A 24555-nucleotide genomic window follows, 5' to 3' on the forward strand; every position below is an offset into this window, starting at 1 on the left:
TTCATGCTCTGAAGTAATATGATTTTATTTCCTTACAATCAAGATTTTTTTGTGATCCTCCTAACAAAAATTGAAGTAAGTTGCTTTTGTTTTCAAATTAGTTAACCATTGAAGTGAACTATCCTGGAAGACAGTGGAAAATAAGGAAATGACACTTCTCTGTGTCAGATTATGCAAAATCAGTTTACACGTACCTGTCCCCCAGGAACAATGGTACAGACAGGCCAAGAAAAGACAATCATTACGGAACAATTTTCAACACAATAAATTAGCAAGTTGCAAAGTCCTTGGTATTACGGGGTTATTCGGTAAGCTAAGGCAGTTACTAATCTTTTTGTTTAACACTAGGGAAGCAGTATGGAAACTAGCTATCAAAGTGTGTGGTGGAAATCCAAGAACGTGGGTCCCCAGGATTTTGTGAAAGAAAGTGTAAGAAGATGTAATGACCATTCTTTCCATTTAACCCTGCAGTCAGCCCAGCTGGTCATACAGACTCCTTGCTTAAGAATGGTAATAATAGGCTACCTTGGTTTATGTTTGCATACTTACATAGGCTCCCTGGCTGTAGAGATGAAGAACACCTTTAGAGAAGACCATTGGCTAGCCCCACAGCAATAACATCTTTGGAATTTACAAGCAAAGATGTTTTACATAATTGTCTATCAGTTGCCCAACCTGGGCCACAAATTTTAGACCAAACACAGCAGTCAGTCATTACTTTTAAACTGAGAAGCCAATGTTCTTGCCAAAGATATTTAACAGAACTGACAGAAGCACTGTTAAAGAGCACAGCCTTAAACAACCTGAACTAATTAGACCTGCTTTGAGCAAGGGGTTTGATAAGATGACCTCCGTACATCCCTTCCAATCTAAATTACTCTGTGACTCTGTGAGCATCTGATAAGACCAAACTGGTATACTGCGATGAAATCCTTCTCTAGGACAAGTGCACTCATTTTCCATCAGCACACCTTGATAGGTCAGTTATGGCTTCAGGCTTCCCAGTCCTGAAAAACACAAAAGCATCTTGCATTTGGCCTTCAAAACTCAGTGGAAGCTCTAGATGATCTGCATTTCTTCACACTTTTTAACTTCAGCTGTGGAGATGCTATACAACTTCACCCTTTTGACAAAAAATGTCACTAGTTTATTATCCCATGCTTTCCTTTGCCATATGAAATTCCCAGCCATGGCTCTTAATAACTGATAAGTAGACAAACAAAACCAGAAAATCCACTAAAAGGATAGAACAGTTCTCCAGAGCCAATGTCAGGGCTGGGAGAGAAGCCAAGTCCTCTATCTTGAGCCCTGAAAAAGTCACTCAGGGCCATATTTTATTACATGCCCCTGCAGCTTTGAGATACTGAATGTGCAGAGGCTCTCGGAGAAAATAACAATGGCCTCAAGCTGAAGTATGCTAGATCCTGCCCTGGTTGGTTTCCAAATAGTCCCTCTTTGCAGGCCCTTATAACAGAAACTGCTACACCCGAGTTGCAGCCGGATAGGCCAGCCCAGAATACTGACAACGCCCTTAGACAACAGAAGTCCCCCACTGGCCAGAGTCATTAAAGAAGAATTCATAGCCCGTCACCCCATTCGAGGCAAAAAGGTAGCACAGATGTACCTGTTCTCTGCAGCTGTTCAGCCAGAGCTGCTACTTGGTACAGTTAAACAGGCCAGCCTGCATTTTCTTCCAGGTGTTACCCAGCAATCAGGCTAACAAGCGACTCTCTACATCCACTACACAAACCCTTGGCTCCCAGTCAAGATACACAGCATCTCTACAGAGACAGGAGATCTTTATGTAAATTGGACTAGGCCAACAAAGAAATAAGGCACATTAAGATAAAAATAAATCCTTTACAGGCACAGTACAAATTAAACAAAAGAACAGCAGCAATGTTCGCACATCAGAAGTGACAGAGAGACATCCTGGGAGCATTAACAGCAAGCTCTGCGGAAGACAACGCATTCAAAACAAAACCTTTCCTACATCTCTGTGTCCCCAGAAAACACTTACCTTGGGTTTGATTTAATATCATTTGTTAGCAGCTAACTTGCCTGGTGGAAGCCAAATGAAGTTTGGCTCTTTGAGATGCTTTCTGCCACAGCTATTATCTGTTCCACTTTGCTCTGCAGCAGCACGCAAGATCCTAAATGTGATTCTTGTAAGCCTGATATATCAGACCCAGTGTTAACATTCAAGGCTTCAGAGACTAAATTAGACATTATGAAAATCAAGCCCAAGACTTCCACCCTGCAGCTGTTTCAACTCTGGCTGTCCTTTCAGGCACAGTTCAGGAGCTAAGTCACTCTGACAGTAAAATGCAGCATGCTTCAGGCAGGACTACTCTGAACCAAACGAGGGTCCCACTTGGTTCGCTGCTTCCCTGTGAGACCTTCTGGCTGAGCTCAGAGCTCACTCTTGGGTAACCTGCTTCCCACCTAGGTGGCGCAGAAAGGATTGTTTTCCCTTCCGTGCCCTGCTATTTTCATTGATTACTCAATCAATGGCAACAGTGCCAGGCATGCTTGGGACAACAGCACTGGGTACTGCATCTAAGGGTCAAGCATGAAGACAACCGGGTGTCAGTCTTCCTTAGGCTGTCTGCCAGAGCATGCACCTGTCACCGAATCAGCTGAGAAGCCGTCAGCTCATCTGAGCCAGTACCCACTGCATAGCCACGGCCATGGGTCTTCCTCTGAAGCTGCTAGACACTTTGGGAGAACAGCATCAGAGAGTAGCTGAGGTGGGAAGGGAACTCTGGAGATGGTCTAGCCCAAAATCCCTACTCAAAACAAGGGCAACCAGACCAGGGTGGTCAGGATCACATTCGGCTGGGCTTTGCGTATCTCCAAGGATGAAGACTGCATAACTTCTCCTGATGACCTTTCAGTGTTTAACCACTCTCACAGTAAAAAAAGCTTTTATGTTCTCACCACCCTCTAGCATGGGAGACACTATTTCCTAGTACAGTCTCTCCATCTAATCTGTCCACTGGAAAAGTGATGATGCCAGTAACAGCTCCCCTTGGTATGCAAATCATTTCTGCCGGCCTGGAGAACAGTGCCAGATTGTCTGGGTCACAAGTCCAAAGGCTACAAACCACAGGTGATCCCAGGATTCTGGGGAAGGTCAGAGATGTGTGATAACTTCAGGCAGCTGACTATTCACTTACAAAGAATGACCTGTGGCTAAAACAAGCTCTGGATGCTAGGCTGATGGCAAGTCCTTCCTCAAGGAAGGGACTGCCCAGTGGCACAGCTGGAAGATGGAAAGCACAGGAGCCATAGCAAGTACAACCTTTCAGGTTTACTGGAGGGAGGAAGGAATGAATGCAGTAGCTAATCAAGAGAATCAGAGACATGCCACCTATTTCTTGGACCTATTCAAGCTTACATAAAAGAAAATAATTGCATTTTTGAATAACAAGTTCCCAAAAGCCTTTTCTCTGTCTTTATGGAAAGAATTTACTTACGTCTGAGAAAAAGCCACCAGCAATGAATAGCAAACAAAATATTTGTCAAAGGAAGCATAATTTAAGAATGAGTTAAATGAAAAATAAAACTTAGCCCTAAGATAAAGGCTCTTACACAATACGATTCACCCTCTAGTGGCTGACACAAGACCTGTTTGCCTGCACACAAATTTGTGTAACCTCTGGCTGGGTGGGTAAATTCTGTCCAAGGCTGGATGGCATTTTGCTCATCTAACAATTATGCTCTTCTTCCAGTTATGTTCTTCTAACAAGACAATGAAACCAAGTGGTTACAACTACATGAAGGCCAGTACATAAACACATGGCATAGGATCAGTGTAACACATTCTAAAACAAAGTACCCATCAGTTTCTTACTGTGACACAGGAAATTAACAAGTACATTAAACAGAAGGCAATTTTTTAACATGTTTTATTAGATTTACATATAAATTAAATTCCTGTGTAACGTGTGATTGTATAGTTCAATACATCCCATTCTGCCTTGAGATAATTCCTTTGAAAACATGGCTGAGAGAAGATGAAGCTTGTGGCTTCACAAACTACGCTACAGTCTCACCTAAAGACATACAGATCTGCTAAGCCACCTAAACAAAACAAAATATTTTGGCTGCCTACATTGCTTCAGGTTTCAGTAACTTCCCTCAGGAAAAGCCAGACAATGCTGACATCAGTCTAGTTTTGCAATGAGTAAGGGATTCAAACCCATCACATCCATCCACACCAATATTCCCAGTGGTTGAGGGGAGTGCTCTTCTTGACAGTCCCCATTTATGCTGCTTTGCATCACCAAGAGGCCTCAATGCAAGCTACATTGCTTCCAGAAGAAACAGAATCAGAAGACTTGCTCCAGATGCTATCAGGAAAACTACACAAGGCTTCAAAATAAAGGCTCCCAAAACATACATCATGTAGATGTCAAGCCCTCTTCAGCCCCCTCCTCCTGGCCACACTGTGCTGGCACTCAGCATTAAGGTAGATCTAGTACTGTATCTCTCCAAGTAGATGCTCAGAACTGGTAGCTCCTTAAGCAAATGATCAGTTCACTTTTTTAGCCTTGTGTGCACCACTTTGGAGAATTACTATTTACTGCAGCCCTTGATACAGAGCAACATGCTTAAGGATTTCTAATTTTGTACCCAAAATAAACACAACTGGAAAGTTCACAGATGCAAAATAATTCTTTTGGACATCTGTTTACCTGTTTTGTGGAACCAGTGAGATAGCTGAGATCTGCAAGCCTAAAAATAGATCCCCCAGATCTAACTATGAACATGCTAAAGTTTCCAATTTACGATTAAATCCAGCAGGATGGGGAAACCATTATGCCCTTTGAAAACCCAAGTCTGAAGTGCTTTGGGAATTGGAAATCCATGGTATCTTGTAATTATGCTTTTCTTCATGAAGATCAAATATTATTGACTGTCCTAGTAAGACAATCACTACCAGCAAGAAAAAAAAAATCATATATACTTGTCATATATAATTTTTAAGCTTCCTCTACAAGCCATATACTTCATTTTGGCTATGTTGGGCTTAAGGGACTAAAATTAGATTTGTTGAGCTCCGACCTACGGAACCAGTCTTGACACTTTTTAATCCCTATGTAGAAATTAAGCCACTAAGTTTTGCTTCTGAAGCTCACAATGTTTACCAAGAAAAGCTCCCTGAGGGAAATTTTTTTAAGTGCCAGATTTCCACATATACACAAGTACAGAACTCAAAACAGCTGCAGACCCTTGTCTTTCATGCAAACCTTCTCTGGACATCCAAATATTCCAGTACTTCCAGTGAAGCTCTAGAAAAGCATGGTTCTCTGTCCTGGCAAGCAGCCAGATCACAGGATGAATAATGAAAATACTTCTCACTCAATGGACTGCTGCTCTGTTTGGGAGCATTTGCAGCAAGTTGCATAGTCCAGAAAAGAATCCTTAAACTGCCATTGCCTATGTCAGCTGATTTGTACTCAATTTGGACAATACTTTGATCCTAAGACTGTAATCACTGAGGGCCTGCTTCCCCCAGATCTAACTATAAACATGCCAAAAGACTGCTGGCTTGACTTTTCTAGCCTGGCATAAGATTTTTGCTTGCTTGCCATGCTAGACCAGCTCTGAGTCTTGTCACTGTGGCTGGTATCTCCTTTGCAGGGTTCATTCTCTTCTGACCATAGAGGCAAAAGGAGCAACCGAGTAGCTCATTATCTTGCAACTAAGACGACAGCACTTGCTATTGTCAGGATCAGCATCCACAAAGTGTTGGAAAGAGTCTGCAGACACACCAAGGAAAGCATCCTCACCAGGAATAGGTGTGTTCTGTTCTGCTCCTGGGGTGTAGTATTTGATACCTACCTGGAAGACAGAAACATTGGCTCCTGAAAACACAAAGTCAGAGAGAATATGAAGTTTGTGTGCTTGAGTTAACTATGGGCTAGCAATGAAACACAGACAATTCTTATTACCTGACAGAACAGAGATCTTTACATAAGATCACTGGGTCAGTCAGAAGCTCTGCCCTGCTCTGAAAGAGGCAGGTATTTCCACCCTAACACAAAAGCTTTTTTTATTTTTTTTAGGATGCAGCTGAAGGTGCCCTTAAATTATAAAGACTTGAGAACAGCATTCACAAGAATAAGCAGTTTGAGAAGGTATTTTTGGCAATGGTCATACTGAGATTGTTACAATCCTCCATCCTGCACAAAAAGCCAAAGACTTTTATTCAGAGCAATACAATTTGGAAAGTTAAAAATGGAAATTAATTCAGCCAAATACTCTGATATGACAAAAGACTGGTATGAATGTAAAGTGGTTTTTGGTCTTAAGTCCAGCAATCACTGTTACTGCAAACGCTGTGGTAGTGGTCGTTCACATGGAGCGATGAGTGAGCATACATACGCTTGTCCAAAGAAGGCAGACACAAGCCAGTGTTATCCACTTGATTCCTTTTTCAGGAAAACACAGCAAGAAAAAATTCTCCGTTCATCTAAGTAACAGTCCGACATGATTAGGAACCAGGACTTCTCTAAGTCATCCCCCATTCTTCTTTAGAGTACACTCCCTGGAACGATGCAGGAAAAAGTTCAAGAATTCAGAAGCACAGCAGCCCTGGAATCAGGGGCTGGGTTGCAGCTGGTCTACAGCTAGATGGGGCCTTGGGAGCACACAGGAAATGGACAGGCCATGTTTTAGTTATAACTTGTCTTGGATGCCGATAAATGATAATTTGGGCTCAAACGCTTTGCCTGGGTAAGTTGGGGCCAAGACATTTGGCCACAGAGTATCGTGGCCACAGAGAAAAAAGGGTCAGTATATTGCATCTAGATGAAGGCAGTTGTTCCTTTGACAGACTACTTCCTGAGCAAACAGCTGTCACATGGATCAAGTCCATTTCTGTCTGGCTGTAGGCCAAACCAATTTCAAGTCCTAGACTACTCTGAGCTTGCTGGCACTTGATACATGACCACAAGCTAAGCCAGCAGCTGTTTAGAGGGTAACCACAGAGCAGAACATGTCAGAGGAATAGCTGTACACAGCCCACAAAAGTTAACCTGCTGCAGGTTTCAGATGCCCGTTTTGGAGTGGATCCAGTTTCGATAATAAGTCACTCGTGTGTACACTCCTGGTTTATTTGGCTTGCCACATTCGTCTCCCCAGCTCACTATTCCCACAAGATACCAGATTCCTCTGGAGTTCGCATGCACCAGTGGCCCACCAGAATCACCCTAAGGAGAAAAATGTCAACAGGCAGGAACAAAGCAAACAGCATTCACCTCACTAATGCAGCAACCCTCAAATTGTTCTGTTACAGCTGACAGATATTTGTCTCTAGATCGCAGCTGTAACTCAACCTCCACACAGTTTACAAGACAGAGGCTGGGAGCCTATGCCTAATTCAACCTCTCCAACTCCACACCCTCACATTTGTATTCTTTCACATGTGCATTACATATAAACCCCAAGGACCTAACTGCAGACTTCATCCCATGAGCCATGAAGCTCTTCATTTATATCTGTCAAGATACTGAACCCATAAACTTAATAAAGATTCCCCAAAGGACATTTTAGTTTTAGGAAACCTCACCTCCCATCCCACCTGTTTCCTTCTTACTATTACCTGTGAAGAGACTTACCTGGCAGGCATCCACCTGCCCCTCCAGGTATCCAGCACACAACATTCCAGGTGTTATAGCTCCACCATACACTTGTCTTCTATTACAAGTTGCAGTACTTATAATTTTCACTTCCGCTTGCCGAAGCTGATTAACACTAGAGCCTAGAAGAAGTGGCATTAGAATTTGCGGACAGCATATGCAACCTAAAACACTCAAGGATTAGAGTAGCCAGATTTTCCTACAGCTTTTTTGCTATTACAGGCAATGAAGGGAGGTACCCAGACAACATCTCAGGAAGCAGAAAGCTCCCGTCCTCCTCAAAGTCCTTCACTTGTTCCCAAACATAACCCTTCTCCACCTTGCATCCTCAACCAGGTGCTCTTTAACATAATGGACAAAGGGATTTTTGTACATATTTCAGTGTTAAATTCAACTGTAGGCTACAAGATATGTCCTCATTATCATTGGAAAAAACTGTTTGGTTAACTGCAATGTAGCTTTGGACAATCAGCACACACCCCAAGAATCTACCATGAAACATAACCTATATAGTTTAATAGCTCTCATAAGCAGATTTATAGTCCCATCATCTCTAACCTCACAGACATGGACTGATTTGAATGAAGCTCACTCAAGTCATTGGATGAAGCCTAATTTATGGCCAAAGAGAGAATAACTGATGAAAGCTGTCCTAATACATCTATGACAAAGCTGAATGGCTAAAGAACTCACGTCAGAGCTAAACCTAGAGGGACTGGGCCAATGGGAACAGAGAACAAAATGTATTCACCTAGAACAATGCCTGCAGCAACAGAAAAAACCTGCTCTTACTCCTGTAAGGCTAACCTGTATGGTCTTCCCCCCATATAACAACCTACTGACCAAGCCAGAAAAAAAGCAGCAAAGTCCACAAGTGTTTCATTAGCACATCAAACACCAAATCTAAGGAACAAAAAATAAACAAATCCCCATAAACCTGATAGCAGTCTTCTCAGCTACATGTGCGACAAGGCACAGGAAAGCAAGAGACACTCACCATCATTCTGCAAAGCTCCCCAGCCTGTGACAAAACAGGAAGTATTCACTGGGAAATTGTGAGATGCTTCAGGAAGACAGACACTGTGCACATCACTCGTGAACTCAATAGGAGAGGCAAGTTCCACAACAGCCACATCATATTCATGATCAAGGACGAAGTCACCGTATCTTTCATGAATGATAATTCTTCGAACAAGTTTTTTCTGTTTTGGAGGTCTCAGCAGAATTCCAAAGCTAGCAGTCCACCTCCGAGGATCTTTTCCTCTGTAAGATATCTGAGGTTATGTCACAGCCACACAAAACAAGATCCCCAAAGAAGCTTAGCTCTCCATTTAAGCATCAAAATGCAATGCGGCCAGGTCTGCCTAAGGGACAGAGAAGAGCCAAACTTCATTAGCTTTCAGCAGATACAGATGCTGGTGGGCCACTAAAGGTCAGAGCACTTAAGAGTCCTAAGGCCTGTAGGATCAGAAAGGTGCTGATTACTTACCCTCTAAAGCAGTGGGCTGCGGTCACTAGCCAGGTATTACTGATCACTGATGCACCACAGCGATGGGTCCCATCAAGCTGAATACTAGCCTGCCACGGCCATTCCCCATCCTGTGCACGCTGCCCACCAATTATTCTCTCCACTCCTGTGAAGGAGAACGCCTGTTTTCGTATTCCACAGCCTGTCAAAGAAAAGGCAGCTGACTGAGGGAATGGCCCTCATGTCTGCAGGCACAGATGTAACAGGGCATGGATGTTAAGAGACAGCCTTCATCTAAAGCAGTGCCTCCAATAGCAGGGAAGCCAAGTGTCATGGCGACAAGCATCTCAGGATAGATGCTGGGTAAACAAGGTTTGGTAGAAGAGTCCCTACTTTTTCATTAAGCCACTTTCCAAACACCCAAGGCCACATGTACTCCCATGGGAACTGAAGCCTGTACATCTGCAACACTTTCCCCAGTTGTAAATATTGATCTAGTTAAAAAAATACTGCCTCTACAAACCTTGCTTTGTTTGATATTTGACAAGAGCTGTACAGAGGAAAAGGTAACATACATAGCCATGAGTATGTCTGTGCATACAGGTACACACAGAGATTCTTAGGCACAAAGACCTGCACCAATAATTAACCTAAGCATTTACATTCATATAATTTTCATAATAACAGCATGTAAGATTAATCTAAAGACTAAATCTCCATTAATACTCTATGGAAAAAACATCCTTCGTTTGTTTTTGGTTTTTTTAAAAGACTTCTTATAAATTGAGTACAAAAATACTGAGGGACCCCCATGTAAACAACCACCACACCAGGGCAACTTTAAGCTTTAATACATACATCACCACCAAAACATGCACAAGACAGACACTGCACATCACTTGTGAACTCAATGGAGGCAATCTTTCTCATCTGAATAGCAAAGGCAAGACCAGCATAGTCAGCACAACTTTAAGCATCACAGAATCACTAAGACTAGTTTGTAAAAAAAACCACAAAACCAAACAAAAAGCCCACCCACAAGCTAAATAAAGAAAGCATTTTGTCAGGTCACTTCCAGGTCAGCCTTGATAACAGCAACAAAAAAAAAAATAGCGTCCTCTTTCTCCAACAGTTTACTTAAAGCCACTGTGCCAACAAGCATAGTCATGCATTCCTCAGCCAGAAAAAAAAATTTAGATCCAAGTCAGTTACTTCTCAGAATCCATTTAAAGATGGAAAGCTAACATGCAAAGGCTCCAAGACCATGCAGGGGACTGAGGTAGTCCCCTGGGAACGGACTTACCTCTCTCCCTGTTTCCAGAGATGCTTTAGGACCTCATGGAGGAGCACAGAACAGGAGAGGGACTAAGAACCTGTGCCTCTCCAGGGCTGTGCCACTACCTTGCTCTCACCACCGGCAGCTCTTCTCCCTCTCACTCTCTTACCTTTCCCTGTATATTGTAAAGTTTAGCTCAGATCTGACAGACATCTATTGCTAAACTCTTCTGCTGGGAGGAGGGGGCAGGAGGGAAAATGTTTTTGGAAGGATTCCAGCAAGAATCTTGGTCCACAGCAACTGCAGTCCTGGCGCAAAGCTCACTAACAGCAGCTCATTGACATGCCCCTACTTCTCACAACCAACATTAAAAGTGTTTCCCACCACGAAGTCAGAAAGCCTGATTCTGCAAACACTATAGAGCCAGCCTGACTGCAATAAAATGAGCTGAAATCTTTCCTGGCTCATGTGCTGTCTACTGCTCTAGTATCCCCTAACAACTTATTTTTTTCAACTTGCATCTCAAAAGCATAAGAATCTTGTGAACACAGAACCTATAGCACCATATCTCTGGAGCTTTTCTGTAAAGCATTTGTACTTACAGTTGTTTAAAAGGTTATCTCCCTTTTCCTTATTCAACTCTGAAATTAAAAGCAAACACCACAGTGAGTATATCTCATACTGTTATGTGATCTAGCATAGTCTCCCTCCCTGCACCCAGCAAACACACGGCCTGCATTGATGCATGGAGTGACAGTACAGTAAAAGGAGTAATTTGCTCTGTTGGAGAAGTTCAGTTAAGCCTCTGTTCCTCACTGAAAGTGTGAGGCTAAAGGATACACCTTTCCTGCCTTAGCTCAAAGCTAACAAAACCAGCAGATAACTGCAAATAGGTCCAAGTAACATCTACATGTATATTGTGCACAGACACCAGCAAACACTTATATGCATTTGTTCAAGTTCAGCATGGCAAGGCAGTCAAAACACTCTTCAGAAATCTTCAGAGCTGGAATTGGGTGGACTTAAACTGTAACATTACTAATTTCTTTCCTACAAAAAACCCTCTGCCAGACTCCGACGGTAACCAGCAACAGACTGGGAGAGGATTACTGTCCAGGGAACTGCAGGGTTTTGTTGTGAACACTTGCTACAGTAATCTGTCAAATAAGCAAGGGAAATGGCAGGAGGTGGAAAAGGGAACCATCTCAGCCTTGCATTTTTTTAATAGCTTGAGGACTCTACATTTCGGTACCTGGTGATTACAGGTTCTTGTACAATTCACTGTGTGTCTTAAAGTAATCTGTGAATCCATGGTCACAAAGTTGGGGCTTTTTTTAATAAATTGCAGGGGGACTATCTCATTCAACAAAGCTAGGTCATACAGAGAGACCTTCCGATGCACCAAGGATAGCTCACACTCACAAATCAGTGCCAGTATGCTTTAGTTCTTTTCATGCTAATTCCTTCAAGTTCCCAGGCTGTCAGCCGTAACACACAATTTTGAGAAGGCAAAAGAAGAAAACAAGAACAGCCCATATTTACATACTAAAGTGAAACTCATTACACTAAGAACAGCAAAGTATGAGGAACAAATTCCAAGCTAAAACCACAAACCTAAGGCACCTACCTGTGAGTCTAAGGGTAGACAGGTCAACATGCAAGAAAGCGGAGCTTGTTTTGAGCCTTCTGCGTAACACACGGTTGACATGACCCCAGCTTGTTGCCTTACTGTCAGTCGATGGAAATTTAAATACCAGAACAACAGATGCAAGCACTCCACCAGGATCTGGGCTGCAAACCAACAAAAACAAAGTGGTATCATTCCCTCTTTTCTCACTAATCCTCTTTGTTCTGCTTTGCACTCTCTGCCTTCTTTATACAAGAACAGGTCTGGTCTGTACAGATGTATAGAACATAGCATAACTGTGCACAAGTAAAGGAAGATGATGACATGTCAGCAGGCAAAAGGCTTGGTTCTTGCTATAACAATGATCAGAGGGAATTTCCTGGGAACTGTTATAAGCAGCACAGCTGAGAAGGAGAGGAGGGATCACTCCCTTTGGCCTCCATGCACATCATAGTCAGTAGGACATGGATGGCAGTAGAACCACCACAGCAAGTTAAAAACCCTTCAACAGAGAGCCAACAGGCCATTCTTAACAGCCATTCAAAAGACCCAGTTTAGAGCCACAGAAGTTAAAAAGGTCTTTTGGTATTTTTTTTCCCACTTAAGTCCCTTTTCCATTTATTGACCACTTAATTCCATTTTATCTGGAGACAAAAATCTCAATAGCTTGAGTAACCAGAGCAAGGCACGATCACTTACTGTCAGTATAAAATATTGGGCCCAATATTTTAGACTAGCAGTCTAAAGGAAAACCAACTGAAGCCCAGAGGGAAAAACAGCAAAGATACAGCTAAGCTGGTCCAGTGCCTAGCTGCACAACAACTGTATCTGTACTGAAAACAAGCTTGAAACAGACACACCATTTTGTCAACCCAAAAGGTTGGTTGAAGTCCAGCTCCCAGTTTCTGTAATTTCAGTTGATACATGGTATGGGAGGCTTGTGGAAGAAACCAGCAGCAGAAAACAATGTAGAACAGTTTAAGGAAATTACCCCTTCCATCTAGTGACAGGTAAAGGCAAGAAAGCCCAGAAATGCTGTGAAGAAGGACATTTATGGGAAGTTTAGCATTGTCTGCTGTCTAGGGAAAAATATTCCACAGCAGAATTGAGCCTTATAGAAATGCAACTCCAAACCAAAGTAATGTGAAGTAGAGGGAAGGGATGGCTCTTATTACAGAGTGAGAGAAGAAACACTTAAAAGCTCTCACACAGGACCTTTATACCTGTATGTCACACTTGCCTCCTCCCCTTAGCTCTGTATCCAGGTATCTCACAGTGGAATGACTCATTCCTTCAGACATTTTCAGAGATGGAGGAGACTAGTCACCTCCTGTTACACACCATGCAGAGGTGTACACACCAGCCTGAGTTTCCACAGGAAGCATTAAGTGGAATAAAGAGTTGACTGCATGTCTCAAGCCCTTAACTAGCAGTGAAGATGGGATCACCTAGTAGTTCAGTTACTGCATCACAGCCAAACAACTGGTGTTCAGGTAATCAATCTGCAGAATTATAAGGCTAAATTTCTCTTCCTTGCCGACCCCCCGAAGGTAACTGAGCCCTCAGTGTCGTAAGCACTGAAGGATACTGACAACCAGCCAAGACTTAGTCATCCTGCTGGTACAATCCAAGCATAAACGACCAAGCATGCTCCATCTGGTCAAGCGGTAGTAAGAAAGGTCACTTATCACATCCCTGCTTATTCCTGACCTTCACATTACTTACCTCAGACTGACAACATGGGACCTGATGTACCTTTTACTTAGGAAGGACCCCCTGAATACTGCAGATATCTGTTAAAGGAAAAGAGTGTTAAAATACATCTGTAACATGTACATACTGCCAAGATGTAACAGTCTCATGAGTCTCTAAAACACAAGAAAATGCCTTATCTCCACCTCTACACCAAAGCTACCACCACCAGAGGATGCAAAACTAAAATAAACAGTGAGGCTGGCTGATTTTGCTGTCCCTTCTGTTCTGTGTGCACCTGTTCCGCCACAAGGCTGCTGGAACAGACAGCACCTGTTCTTACCATCTGCTTGCACACAGTCAGCAATGCATCTTTAACCCAATACAGCAAGGTTTGAAAGGTAGGGCTAGCCACATAAGGATGAGGCAGAATCACCTCTGACTCCTTATTTCCAATCACACAGTCACAGGACTGTTCACCATAGGTTGAGAAGAAACAGAGAAACAGCTTAGCTTACCATGTTTTCAATCTCTTGACTCAAGTGCCTGAACTCTTCTGTGGTTTGCCTTTCGTACTGACTGTTGTACTTGACATTGGTGATTAGGAAAGATGCATTGTAATATCGGTCCTGATCTACAAAGGATAAGAAAAGGAAAGGTGGCTGATCTCCTTCAGTACAATTCAGACATACACAGTACCTCACAGAACATGGCACAAGTAAGGCTCCCAGGCTCTGGCTGTGACCCTGTTAGCTGTGGAATTACAGCTTTAGTAGCATTCTGGGAAAAGGGGGGTCTGGACCATCTTGTTGCTGTAGGGACTCATTTCTACTTTGAGGACCATCCCAAGTAGCTCTAAATTACACCCATTACAACATTTCTCTGGGGACCATCTCCTCATCAGCCTGAGGTAAGCACAGCACAAGACACACCACACCACATGTCCCTTCTGACTGAGTAGATGCACTCACTCCTCTCTGCCTGCACTCCAGCATGTCCCTGGTCCCTCTGAGAGGCAGGTAGTCCAGAGCTGTTCACATCCATTCAGCAGTTGGGTTAAGCTTAAATCTGGCTCTCAGATGAATGGCAGAGAGGGACCCCACAATGCAGAGTTCGCAAAAACCAAAGCTAAGCTTTAGCTCTGCCACTGCTCTGTGTAGTGCCCTAATGCAAGCAACTGCCTCATTGACTCTGTGAGCTGAGACAGCAGCGCTATTAGTGCCATCTGAGAAGAAAGGCATTTCAAAACCCTTCACACTGGTGTCTCAGATTGGGAATAGAATGGCCTAGCCTCATCCACCTGCTACCAAACTGGGCCCTTGGCAACAATGACTGACTCCTGGGCTCCAAAAAGCTTAAATCTCTGCCCTCTTTTTCTGGAATATCCTTGGCTAGAGGTGCCAGCTTCAGTTTCTGCAAAAAGCCTGTTCAAGACCAAGCTTACTACCCATAGCCTGAATACTAGGCACACCCTTGGTTTACACAGAAAACTGCTAGCCTTTGGTTAATTGTGAATGCCAGTGGAGGCACCAGGGCAAGACAATTCAACAAAGAGAGGGACAAAACTTAAATCCTTGCTTCAAGTAAATTATATTTTAGGTATTCTTGCAGGTTTTCTAATCAATTCAGATCTTTAATAGGGTCTAGTAAGTTCTCATGTGGATTCTATACAAGAGATGAATTGTATACGTAAGTCACCAGACAAGACCACAGCAGCAAGTGAAATACAACAGAATCCTGAAGACTTGTGACAAGAAGAGTGTTGCACTTACCATGGCACAAAAAAAATGTAATCAAGCCAATGACAAAGGCTAAGCCTACTATCACTGACACAACGATGATTGCTATCTTCCATGGTTCTATGTGCTTCGTTGCTCTGTCCATCTGGATCACTCTCTGCATGGAAGAAAACACGGAAAAACGCAACTCTATTATTAAGACAATAGTGCATCCTGAGCCAAATCACCTGGCACAGCTTAGCTCAGCTCACAAACCTCACAATGAGGTAGGCTGGGAAGGATCTCTGGACCCTGCAGGTCTGATGACCTTCTGCTCAAACCTGGTTCCACTACAGCAGCTTGCTCCAGGGTTTGTCCAGTCAAGTTTCTAGCATCTCAGGGACAGATATCTCCCAGCTTCTCAGGAGTCCTGGCCCAGTTTCTGAGCACCCTCATGGAACCAGCTTTTTCTTTATATTTAGTCAGAATTTCACATGTTCTAAATTGCCTCCATTGTCTCACATGCACCCCTGAGAAAAGCCTAGAGTTGTGCTGGTATTACTAGTAGAGACAATTTCTCATCAAGAAATACTACAGTTTTCAAGTGCAGCTGATTGCCCATGCAGGTGCTTAAACTAAACATAAATGTAGTAATTCATGACTGATGGAGTAACTTTTGCACCGAGGATACTCTAGGCTACCAGAGATGCCTTATAACATACAGCTTTGAGTTATTTTTAGTTGGTATGAGTAGTAACGTTTATTGATCCCCTACAGGGTTTGGGTTTTATTGCACCAAACCCACACATGTTGTAAGAGACTGCATCCTGTTTCCTGATAGACAGTCTGTCAAATGGGAAATAAATAGCTACTCCCATAAAATGGCAACAAGACCCACATTTAGCCAACAGCAGACCCGTAAAGGAGTTGGGAACTTGACTGACATGGACAAAGGCACATAAGCTTTTCTCCTCCACTTATATCCCCCTGTGCAGCATTACGCAAGAGAACATTAGGAAAACTGCATTTTTGCACATGTCCTCAGTAGCTTTGTTGTAGGATGATGCAAAGCCTTAAGCACAATCGCTTCAGATTTCCAGTAATTCCACAGCACACAATTGCTACGTAGTCATGCCCTGCATTGAGTCTCTACATCACGGTCAGCATTAGTGCAAGGTATCAGAAAAAACACATGGGATAACCTCTCAAAGGTACCTGGAGTGGCAAATGGCAGCAGCCAGGTCTGAGGAAGAGGAACACAGGTGGCTAGTCATCATGCTGGTTTACACCCACTGATCCACATTTGTCTTGCTGTAGACCAGATACTAAATGCTATTTTCTCCTTTTTGGGCCTATGGCACAGCCATTTCTGAGCAATGTCTGAGAAAACAGGGGCAGAAAGGCAGGCAGAGAGAGTAAATATTTCCAGGTTTTCTGACTACAAGGTGGCAAAGAAGAAATCAGTGAAAGCACAGCAGGATACCAGTAGAGGTTCCATCCGTAGAAATGAGCTGAGGGAGCAGATAAACAGTGAAGGCAAGGGTATGATGAACAAATCCAAGACAGCAAAAGACAGTGAAGTGGTAGAAAAGCAGAATGGGGTTATACACTCTGCCTTGAGGGCAAGAAAGCTGAGCAAAGCTACAAGGAAGAGATGGTAAGCAAGGCAAACCAGGAAAAAAACCCAACAGAACAGAGCCACAGAGGAAGCAACTGAGAGGTCTGCAACACAGTGAGGGTGTACCCAGCAAGTGACAGAGAAGGTGGAAGCAACTCAGAGTTTGATCTCCTCACAGAAAAGCTTGGTTTTGGCTAGTGAGCGCTGGCAGGTATCCCAGTCCATTGCTTAAGGGAAGCAGGCAGGTTTTTACCTACTCAAACAGGTGGCATATGGGAAAGAAAAAGTTAAACAGCTCCAGCCAGCACCACAACTGCAGGTGGTCACAAGCAACAGCTTAGTGTTACCAAAATACACAGGACAGGTGACCAAGATCAAGCCTTCTGTTTCAGAGTCACGTGCTATGGAGAAGCCTAGTACCTGTCCTTCTGTTGTGCCTGCTTTATTGGGGCCGAGTTATGTTCTGGAAATGCACAGTCTGAGTCTTCCCCAAAGCTAGCTGTCTCCCCACTAGACTGGATCACTTCTGGAATGGCAAGGCTATGGAAAAAAGACTGTAGGAGCCTAAACAGCTGAGAGGAGCCTAAAAGCCCAGGCTGGCCAAGATTACTTTCTTCGGCAACTGCAAGTTGCAATAAGCACATAATACACACACTAGACCTCAACTGGTTCCATGGAGGCCTTGACTTCTCGCTATCTAGATCTTCACTGTGTACACTATCCATTACCCCTGAGGGTTTAACAGATGCAGAGATTCAGATAAAAACCTAAGACCAGCAGGACTGTCCTTCTTCAGTTTCTTTAACATGCTGCAGCCTCCCATGGAACATTCCTATTCTCATCTCACAGCTTGTGGTCTTTCACAGTCCCAGCTCATGGAATTGCAGCATACTTCATGGACAGTCAATTACTGCCCTTGAGAGCAAGCCCCTTGGCTAACCAGAACAGCCCACAGCATGCCTCTTCCCCTCCTTAGCTAGCCACCTGTTGTTTTAAAGATTCTGCTTTAGCATCTAACTTTGCTCTCCTCACTGGAGAGCTTTTGCTCTCCAACCTGAGCCCCTTCTGTCACCAGTCTCGGACTTGTCCTCTGTGCTTCAGCTCTCCCCACCCCAGCGTGGGGTGCCATCTGAATGGCAATCAGAGCAACATTCCTCCATTGCTTTTTATACAGAGAACAAATGGCACAGCCCCGATAGCATACGGCTAACTGGAGATATTGAGGCAACAGTACTTGTTTCGTAACTGCTGGCTTTCTTGAACTGTATACAGACAGATTTCCTCAAGACATGGTCTTATGCCTAAAATAAAAGCTTAAGAGTCACACCTGAGAAACGAGCATCTCTGCCTGTGAGACTTGTGCTCTGACAGGCAGCACTGCCCTTTATTTTAATCTATTTCCTCTTCATGCAAATGCCAGCTACACTGACAAACACTAGTGGCACAGACCCCCTTCTCCTCCAACATTTCAGGACTGCTTGCTCTCCACAGGTCACACAGACTTGCAAGGGGAGACATACCTTAGGAACTGCTGCAGTTGTGGGGGAAATGAAAACGCTGGAGATAAGGAATAAAAATCTCTACTTCTGATAGCAATTTCCCTTTAAATTTTCAAGAAAACAGTTTAAAGGAAGCACTTCCATGTATTTCTACATTCATACAGGTAACTGATTTGTATATGCAATACACAAATACTGAAGCAGAAATATGTCTTCAAATCCAAAACAGTTTCCTCCCTTTAGTGGGATACTCATGACTTTCATCTTGCTAGAGTAAGCACCAGAACAGGAAAAAAATCTCTTGTACAACGGAAGCACCAGCTCTCATCACCTCCCACAGCATACAATTGCCGATATGTACCCTTCAACTCTGATGCCTGTGTGCAGGATCCAGCTCGGCAGCCTCCCTTTTTTTGTCTATTTTATCAGCAAACATGCTAGTCAGCAGTTGTGCAGAAGGACTGGGAAAGAAAAACTCTCCTGGTTTTAGCTTTTTAGGAAATATCTAATCTTTTGCTACCCTTTTCAGGAATCAGTATGAATGCAGGGAACAGAGGGCCTTGTTTGGCCCCAAATCAGCTATCCTTTACTCTTTGAAGAACAGCTGAAGTGTGTATTGCCTGTATTAGAGCAGCATATATTTCCAGTAGTGCCCAGGAGTTCTAGCCTTTGACACTGTCATGCTAGGGTCATATTCACAAAACAAAACACACTCACAACTATGTCAGGTTTTGAGCCTGCCTCTGCTGAGAGCTAACAGGATTTTTAGTGAAAGACAGTTCTTGTTCAGGCTATGCCCACTCAATGGATTCAGTCATTAATCACGCGCATTACGCCTCCAGTTAGCTGCTTTGCCCCCATAGCCTTTTTGCTATTATGCCACAGAGGGCAGGATTGTCACGCTCTACCAGAATAACCACCTGAGAGAGACTCCTCTGCCTGGGACATCCATCTCTGTAGTTAAATAGTTCAGTGGAAGGTAGATCACCCTGTTTAGGAATCAGACCTCTGCATGGTCTTCTCTGCATTCTAGTAACTAAAGAAAACCGCTCCACCCAGCAACAATCACTGGCCAGAGAAACACTGATACTCTGCAGTGCTGATGAGTGCAGAGGCAGAGATGATCTCACTGCCTTCAACCACAGATACATCCTTTCTTCTTGTGGCAAAGAGGCACTGCTTAACAGATAGATATTCTCCTCAGAAGACCCCCCAATACCACAGCTGTCTATGTAGATACCTTCCAGTCAGGTGTTTTGTATAGCCTCACATTTCTTGCTTCCTCATACCATACACTTTCATATTTTTACTGCCCAAACTCCACTAAGGTGCAAATTAACTCTCAGGGGGCAGACAGGGGAATTTAGGTAACACCAATTCATTAGGTAACACATATTCATCCTCCAGCATGAGGGTAACTTTCATTCTTCAAGAGCAAACCTTAACAAGAGATCAGAAGACAGACTTCACTGGGAGACTTTGAAGGCCAAGTCCTCTCTGCTCTGCAAACCTCATGGTCTGATGTCTGGCAGCTTTCCATCTGCAGTGAATTAGCAAGTTTCAAACCCAAGATCTTTTAGTTCACTGCAACTCTTCTTCCTAACGAGCCAATAACTATTAATGTAGCTTGGTCTTCCTCGTGAAACCAAGGAAAAACAGATAGGATTTCAGGTTGGATTTCTGATCAACCCCTGTTTAATTCTTTACCTTCCTATTTGGAAAACTTACCCAAATGCAAAAGACAAACACAATACACAGGTGAGAAGCTATTTTTCCTCTCTAATCCGATACCAAACTCCCTAAAAGCTTACTATGTTCACTCACAAAGCAAGTGATGAAAGTTCAGTTCCCACCTCTGCTGACAGGATTTGATTCACTATATTGAGCTTATCTATCTCTTCCGGTTGAGGTACTGTGTGTTATCAAAAGCCTCAGTAAGAACACCACCAGAAAATTTCCCAGAGAAATGTCTGTTCAGACAGGAAAAGGAAGTGTAACTATCATCTGTGTCCTAAGAAAAGGTCTAGTCTCTGAGCTGCTGGATAAGCAGGGAAGAGCTACCCTGCTCTGTTTTACAGATCTGTCCTTGACATTTTTTGACTTAACCTAAAGCCTCACAGTACCCCAACCTAGATTTCCTCTTAGATGAATCTAAACCATGTTTTCTGGCACAAGCTGTTTAAAGAAGGTGTTTTGTCATGCTCTGCATAGAAGAAAACATGCAACCTCTTCTATCCGATGTGCTGCTGTGTTTCTATAAAAAAATGTATTATATTTTTTATTATACCACTGCTCACTGATATTCCAATACTCAGAAAAGCCAGTGGCAGAGCTTGGGTGGCACATCTGTTGATGAGGGTCTCTCCCCATTTATAGCTATGACCAGTTTTTCCCATTCAAAGATGGATTCAGGCACATCCCTACAATCACTCTTCTTAGAAATGGGACCTTTCACAAGACAACTGAACAGACTAATCTGCTGGCCTAGTGAGTGCAATTTCAAAATCCTGACTAGGTCCCTGAAGCTATCTACCTTGGTAGGGTGGCTGGGAATGGCAGCAACTGAAAAACATTTGGCTTAGTCCGGAAGTGCTGTAGCAAAAGCACAGGACGACAAAGCAAGACACGCTAATTCCACTCCCACCTTTGCCATAAGCAATCATACCACCTAATGCTTCTCCTCTGCTCTTGTGGCATACTCAGGACACACACTTTAAAAGAATGGGACAACCACCTCTACTACTTCAGGCACTGAAATAGAGGAAGCGAGTGCCTGTTGAACTACTGCAAGACCTTTGTTTGGATGAGGTCAGTTACCCATCAGCCTCAATCACTCAATGTTTGGTATCTCCCAATGCAATTCTGGTACAATGGAAGACTTCCAAACATTGAAGGGATTTGCTGAGGGAAACAAGATATATGTTCTTCTATGCGTCACGCTGAATCAACTTGATCTCCCCACACCCTTGAACATCCCACAAAAACAGTAGGTGCTGCATGCCACCCCTCTGCAGTCAGATAAAGCATCGCTAATGTACTTGCTACTTACTAACTGAGCTCCTCCCATTAACCACCCAATTCTACCAAGGTCTTGCTGCTTCCCAAGAGCACATTTCAGATGGACAAAGACAACACCTCCAAATACTGTTCTTGTCATTTGCATCAAGATTCAAGGGCAGCATTAAGTCTCTGGGATGTGTTAACTCAGAGCTTACCAATAACTATATCCATGATACCAGAATACTGCTCATACAGGCTTCCCTGGTTACTTGATCACCTTTGCAATCAGCACAAAAGGTTTGTTGTTCCTTACTCTCTCATCCATTTTGCATACAGCTTTTTGGAGGTTACAAGCTCTTTAACTGTTGGGATAGAACTAGCCTCCTGTACTACTGTAACAGTCTGTGGGACATAACTGTAACGCTGACAGTTGAAATATCCTTGATCAAGAACACATCTTCTACAGTTGACTGCCACAGCCAACATCTTAAGAAAGACTCACATGTTCTGAAATAACCTTTAGTAGAACTAGGAGGGCTACTTACTACGTAAGTACTTTACAGTTGGTATGAACATGAGAGGCCATCCCAGTGCAAAGAAAATGTTAAGTACATGGCCACTGACCGCAATCAGTTTAGCATAAAGTTCTGCAACTTCTCCGTCATCATTACCTCTCGGATTTCCACTTGCAGCTACATTGGTCATAGACAAGTATCTTATTCTGTTTGGCAGAACCAGAATATAGCAGTAGATCTCCGCTTTTCAGCTTTTGAAAATAGCCCTGGCTGCCTCCCTTTGTTCTGCTTTGACTGGGTGAATCTGCTCCAGAAGCAAGACACCAAACAAGTAGTTATAGTCTTTGTGGGTTTTCAGTTTGATTTTCATTCCCAGGCAGAGTTGGTGAAATGGTCTGGTGCCAGACTTGGTGCATTTCCAAGCTGATTCTGCACAGATTAACACTTCACTGGCTGCATACAAAGCCCAAGAAAATAAACAAGAGCACAGGAAGCTACTTTCGCCTACTTTACTCTGCTCACCCTCTTGTACCAGGCTATTAGCTCCACAGTTGTGACTGCAACACATTCTAAACGCACTGGCACAAACAGCAAATCAGAGTTGGGGTGCAGTGAGATGACTCTCACCTGCTCCACTGCCAAAAACTTTGGTGGCCATAGGCCACCTTGATTTGTCAGTATACCACACTGTAGAGGAGCTGGGAAATTCTTGGAAAACAAATGCATTTTGGGTGAGAAGAAAGGGTGAAATATCAGAAGGCTTACCGATGCATGGAAGGCAGCTCAAATCAGAGTAAGCTCAGAGCTAGCACCATTCCCCCCACACCATTTGTCAAAGCTCTAACTGCCCCATAAATCTATGCATGATATAGCCATTCTTCCCAGACTACCAAGGAGCAAGTCAGAAGGCTGTGGCACTCACCTCTGGGTACCACTGAGATGTCAGCAAGAAGCTCTTCTTTCGGGGAAGTGCACTGTCCTGAACACCACAATGCACTGTGCAGCATCTCAGCATATACTTGAGGCTTTATCTCCTCAATTAGGAAAGAAAGGAGTCATAGGCAAGTCAGAACAAACAAGTCCAGCAAGTCTCAGTGACATAGGCTTACCCAGTAGCATGATTCCTCCCCTAAAACAATAACAATATGTTTCTTTCATCACACCTTTCATCCAGGAATCTCAAAGCCTTTCAAGAGCATTAACTACACCCTGCAACACCTCAAATCAGAAGAGCCATGAAAATTTTGCAAGGATTCAGAGTTTATTTCCTTCTTCGGTATAATTAAAAACAATTCAAAAATTATGGGCAGGACCAACACAGAAAATTTGCATGTTCTAAAGAGACAATGTTCAGTCCTAGGCCAGATACAGAGCTGACAAACTGATGTAGATTCAGTGGCATGTGCCTCTTAACTCCCTTGAACTTCCTTGAAACTGGTTATTTGCCCAGACAAAAACTTGCCCCCATAACAGCAGCTGCATTCAAGTTTGTCATTTTTCTTTAACTCCTTAGACGTTAATTTTAATTGTGGCCACCTAGCCACATACACATTTCTGTCCTGGAAAAATTCTTCTAGATCATAAATGTTTGTGATATAAATATTTGCAGGTTGTCTAGATAAGCATTTCTACTTGTGCTAGTTACAGCAAGTTAATCAGCAAGTCAATTAACACAAGCACAAACTTTAACCTAAAGTAGCATTTCTCAATCTTTTTGGGGGAAAGCTTTTTTTTCCAATTTTAAGTTTTCTCAGTTCCACCAAACTTACTAGAAGATTTATACACCCACATTGCCTTCTGAGACAACACTGTGGGTAAGGCTAATAAAGACAGAATATCACAACAAGATATGTGTGTGGCACATTTTCTTTGCTTTGCTGCAATAAAGCTTCTAGCATCTAGGGACTCTTTTTCTCCACCTTAATGACTTTAATTTGACCCCTCTACAGCTGAGGAAACACCACCTTAGTAACACACTAATGCAAGTACGTCTTACATGGCTGTAGGTCTTCCTTCCACCGTAAGCAAGTCCATAGCCGAGTAACAGGAAGACTGCCTTTCTGGGAAGACCAACTTCTTTTGAATGAAAGACAGGCTAAAGATAAGCCTCAGCTTCTCATAATTTGGATTCAGTCAACATCTCAGCATAATTTGTTATGAAACAATGAATACAGTTGCTAATGATACACATAATTGCTTCTCAATACTTTAACTGGAAGCTGTATTGCCATCTCATATAGGAACAATTTAAATGAGTCAGTCCAAATGTGCAAGTGAATGCAGTCAGAAGCCTACCTAGAGGGTGACAATTTCCAAGGGTAAAGTATCAAATGTCATATGATTACCTGACCCCTGTGTAAGTGCTGAAGACATATTCATTCCAGGCAGCCCATGATCCTCAGAGACAGAGCCCTTTCTTGTGACTTGATCATGGCATACATGGAAGAACATACAACACAGAGGCTTCATGACAACTTTTGAACAGTCTCACCT

The 24555-nt window shown here is 43.2% G+C and overlaps 1 protein-coding gene across 1 annotated transcript; it reads right to left on the reverse strand.

Annotated features, from left to right (window-relative positions):
* Window positions 1–3895: 3895 nt before the first annotated feature.
* Window positions 3896–23113, reverse strand: LOC102058177 (transmembrane protease serine 11E-like). Its single transcript, XM_027814958.2, has 10 exons — window positions 22985–23113; window positions 15485–15608; window positions 14231–14346; window positions 13746–13813; window positions 12021–12184; window positions 10996–11034; window positions 9139–9319; window positions 8647–8912; window positions 7629–7771; window positions 3896–7220 (listed from the first exon to the last, which is right to left on the reverse strand). Exons 1-10 carry the CDS (start codon window positions 23075–23077, stop codon window positions 7059–7061), a joined length of 1356 nt encoding a protein of 451 aa, XP_027670759.1. The 5' UTR covers window positions 23078–23113; the 3' UTR covers window positions 3896–7058.
* Between the last annotated feature and the right edge of the window lie 1442 nt (window positions 23114–24555).

Source organism: Falco cherrug, chromosome 1, assembly GCF_023634085.1.
Source record: "Falco cherrug isolate bFalChe1 chromosome 1, bFalChe1.pri, whole genome shotgun sequence".
Lineage (NCBI taxonomy): Eukaryota > Metazoa > Chordata > Aves > Falconiformes > Falconidae > Falco > Falco cherrug.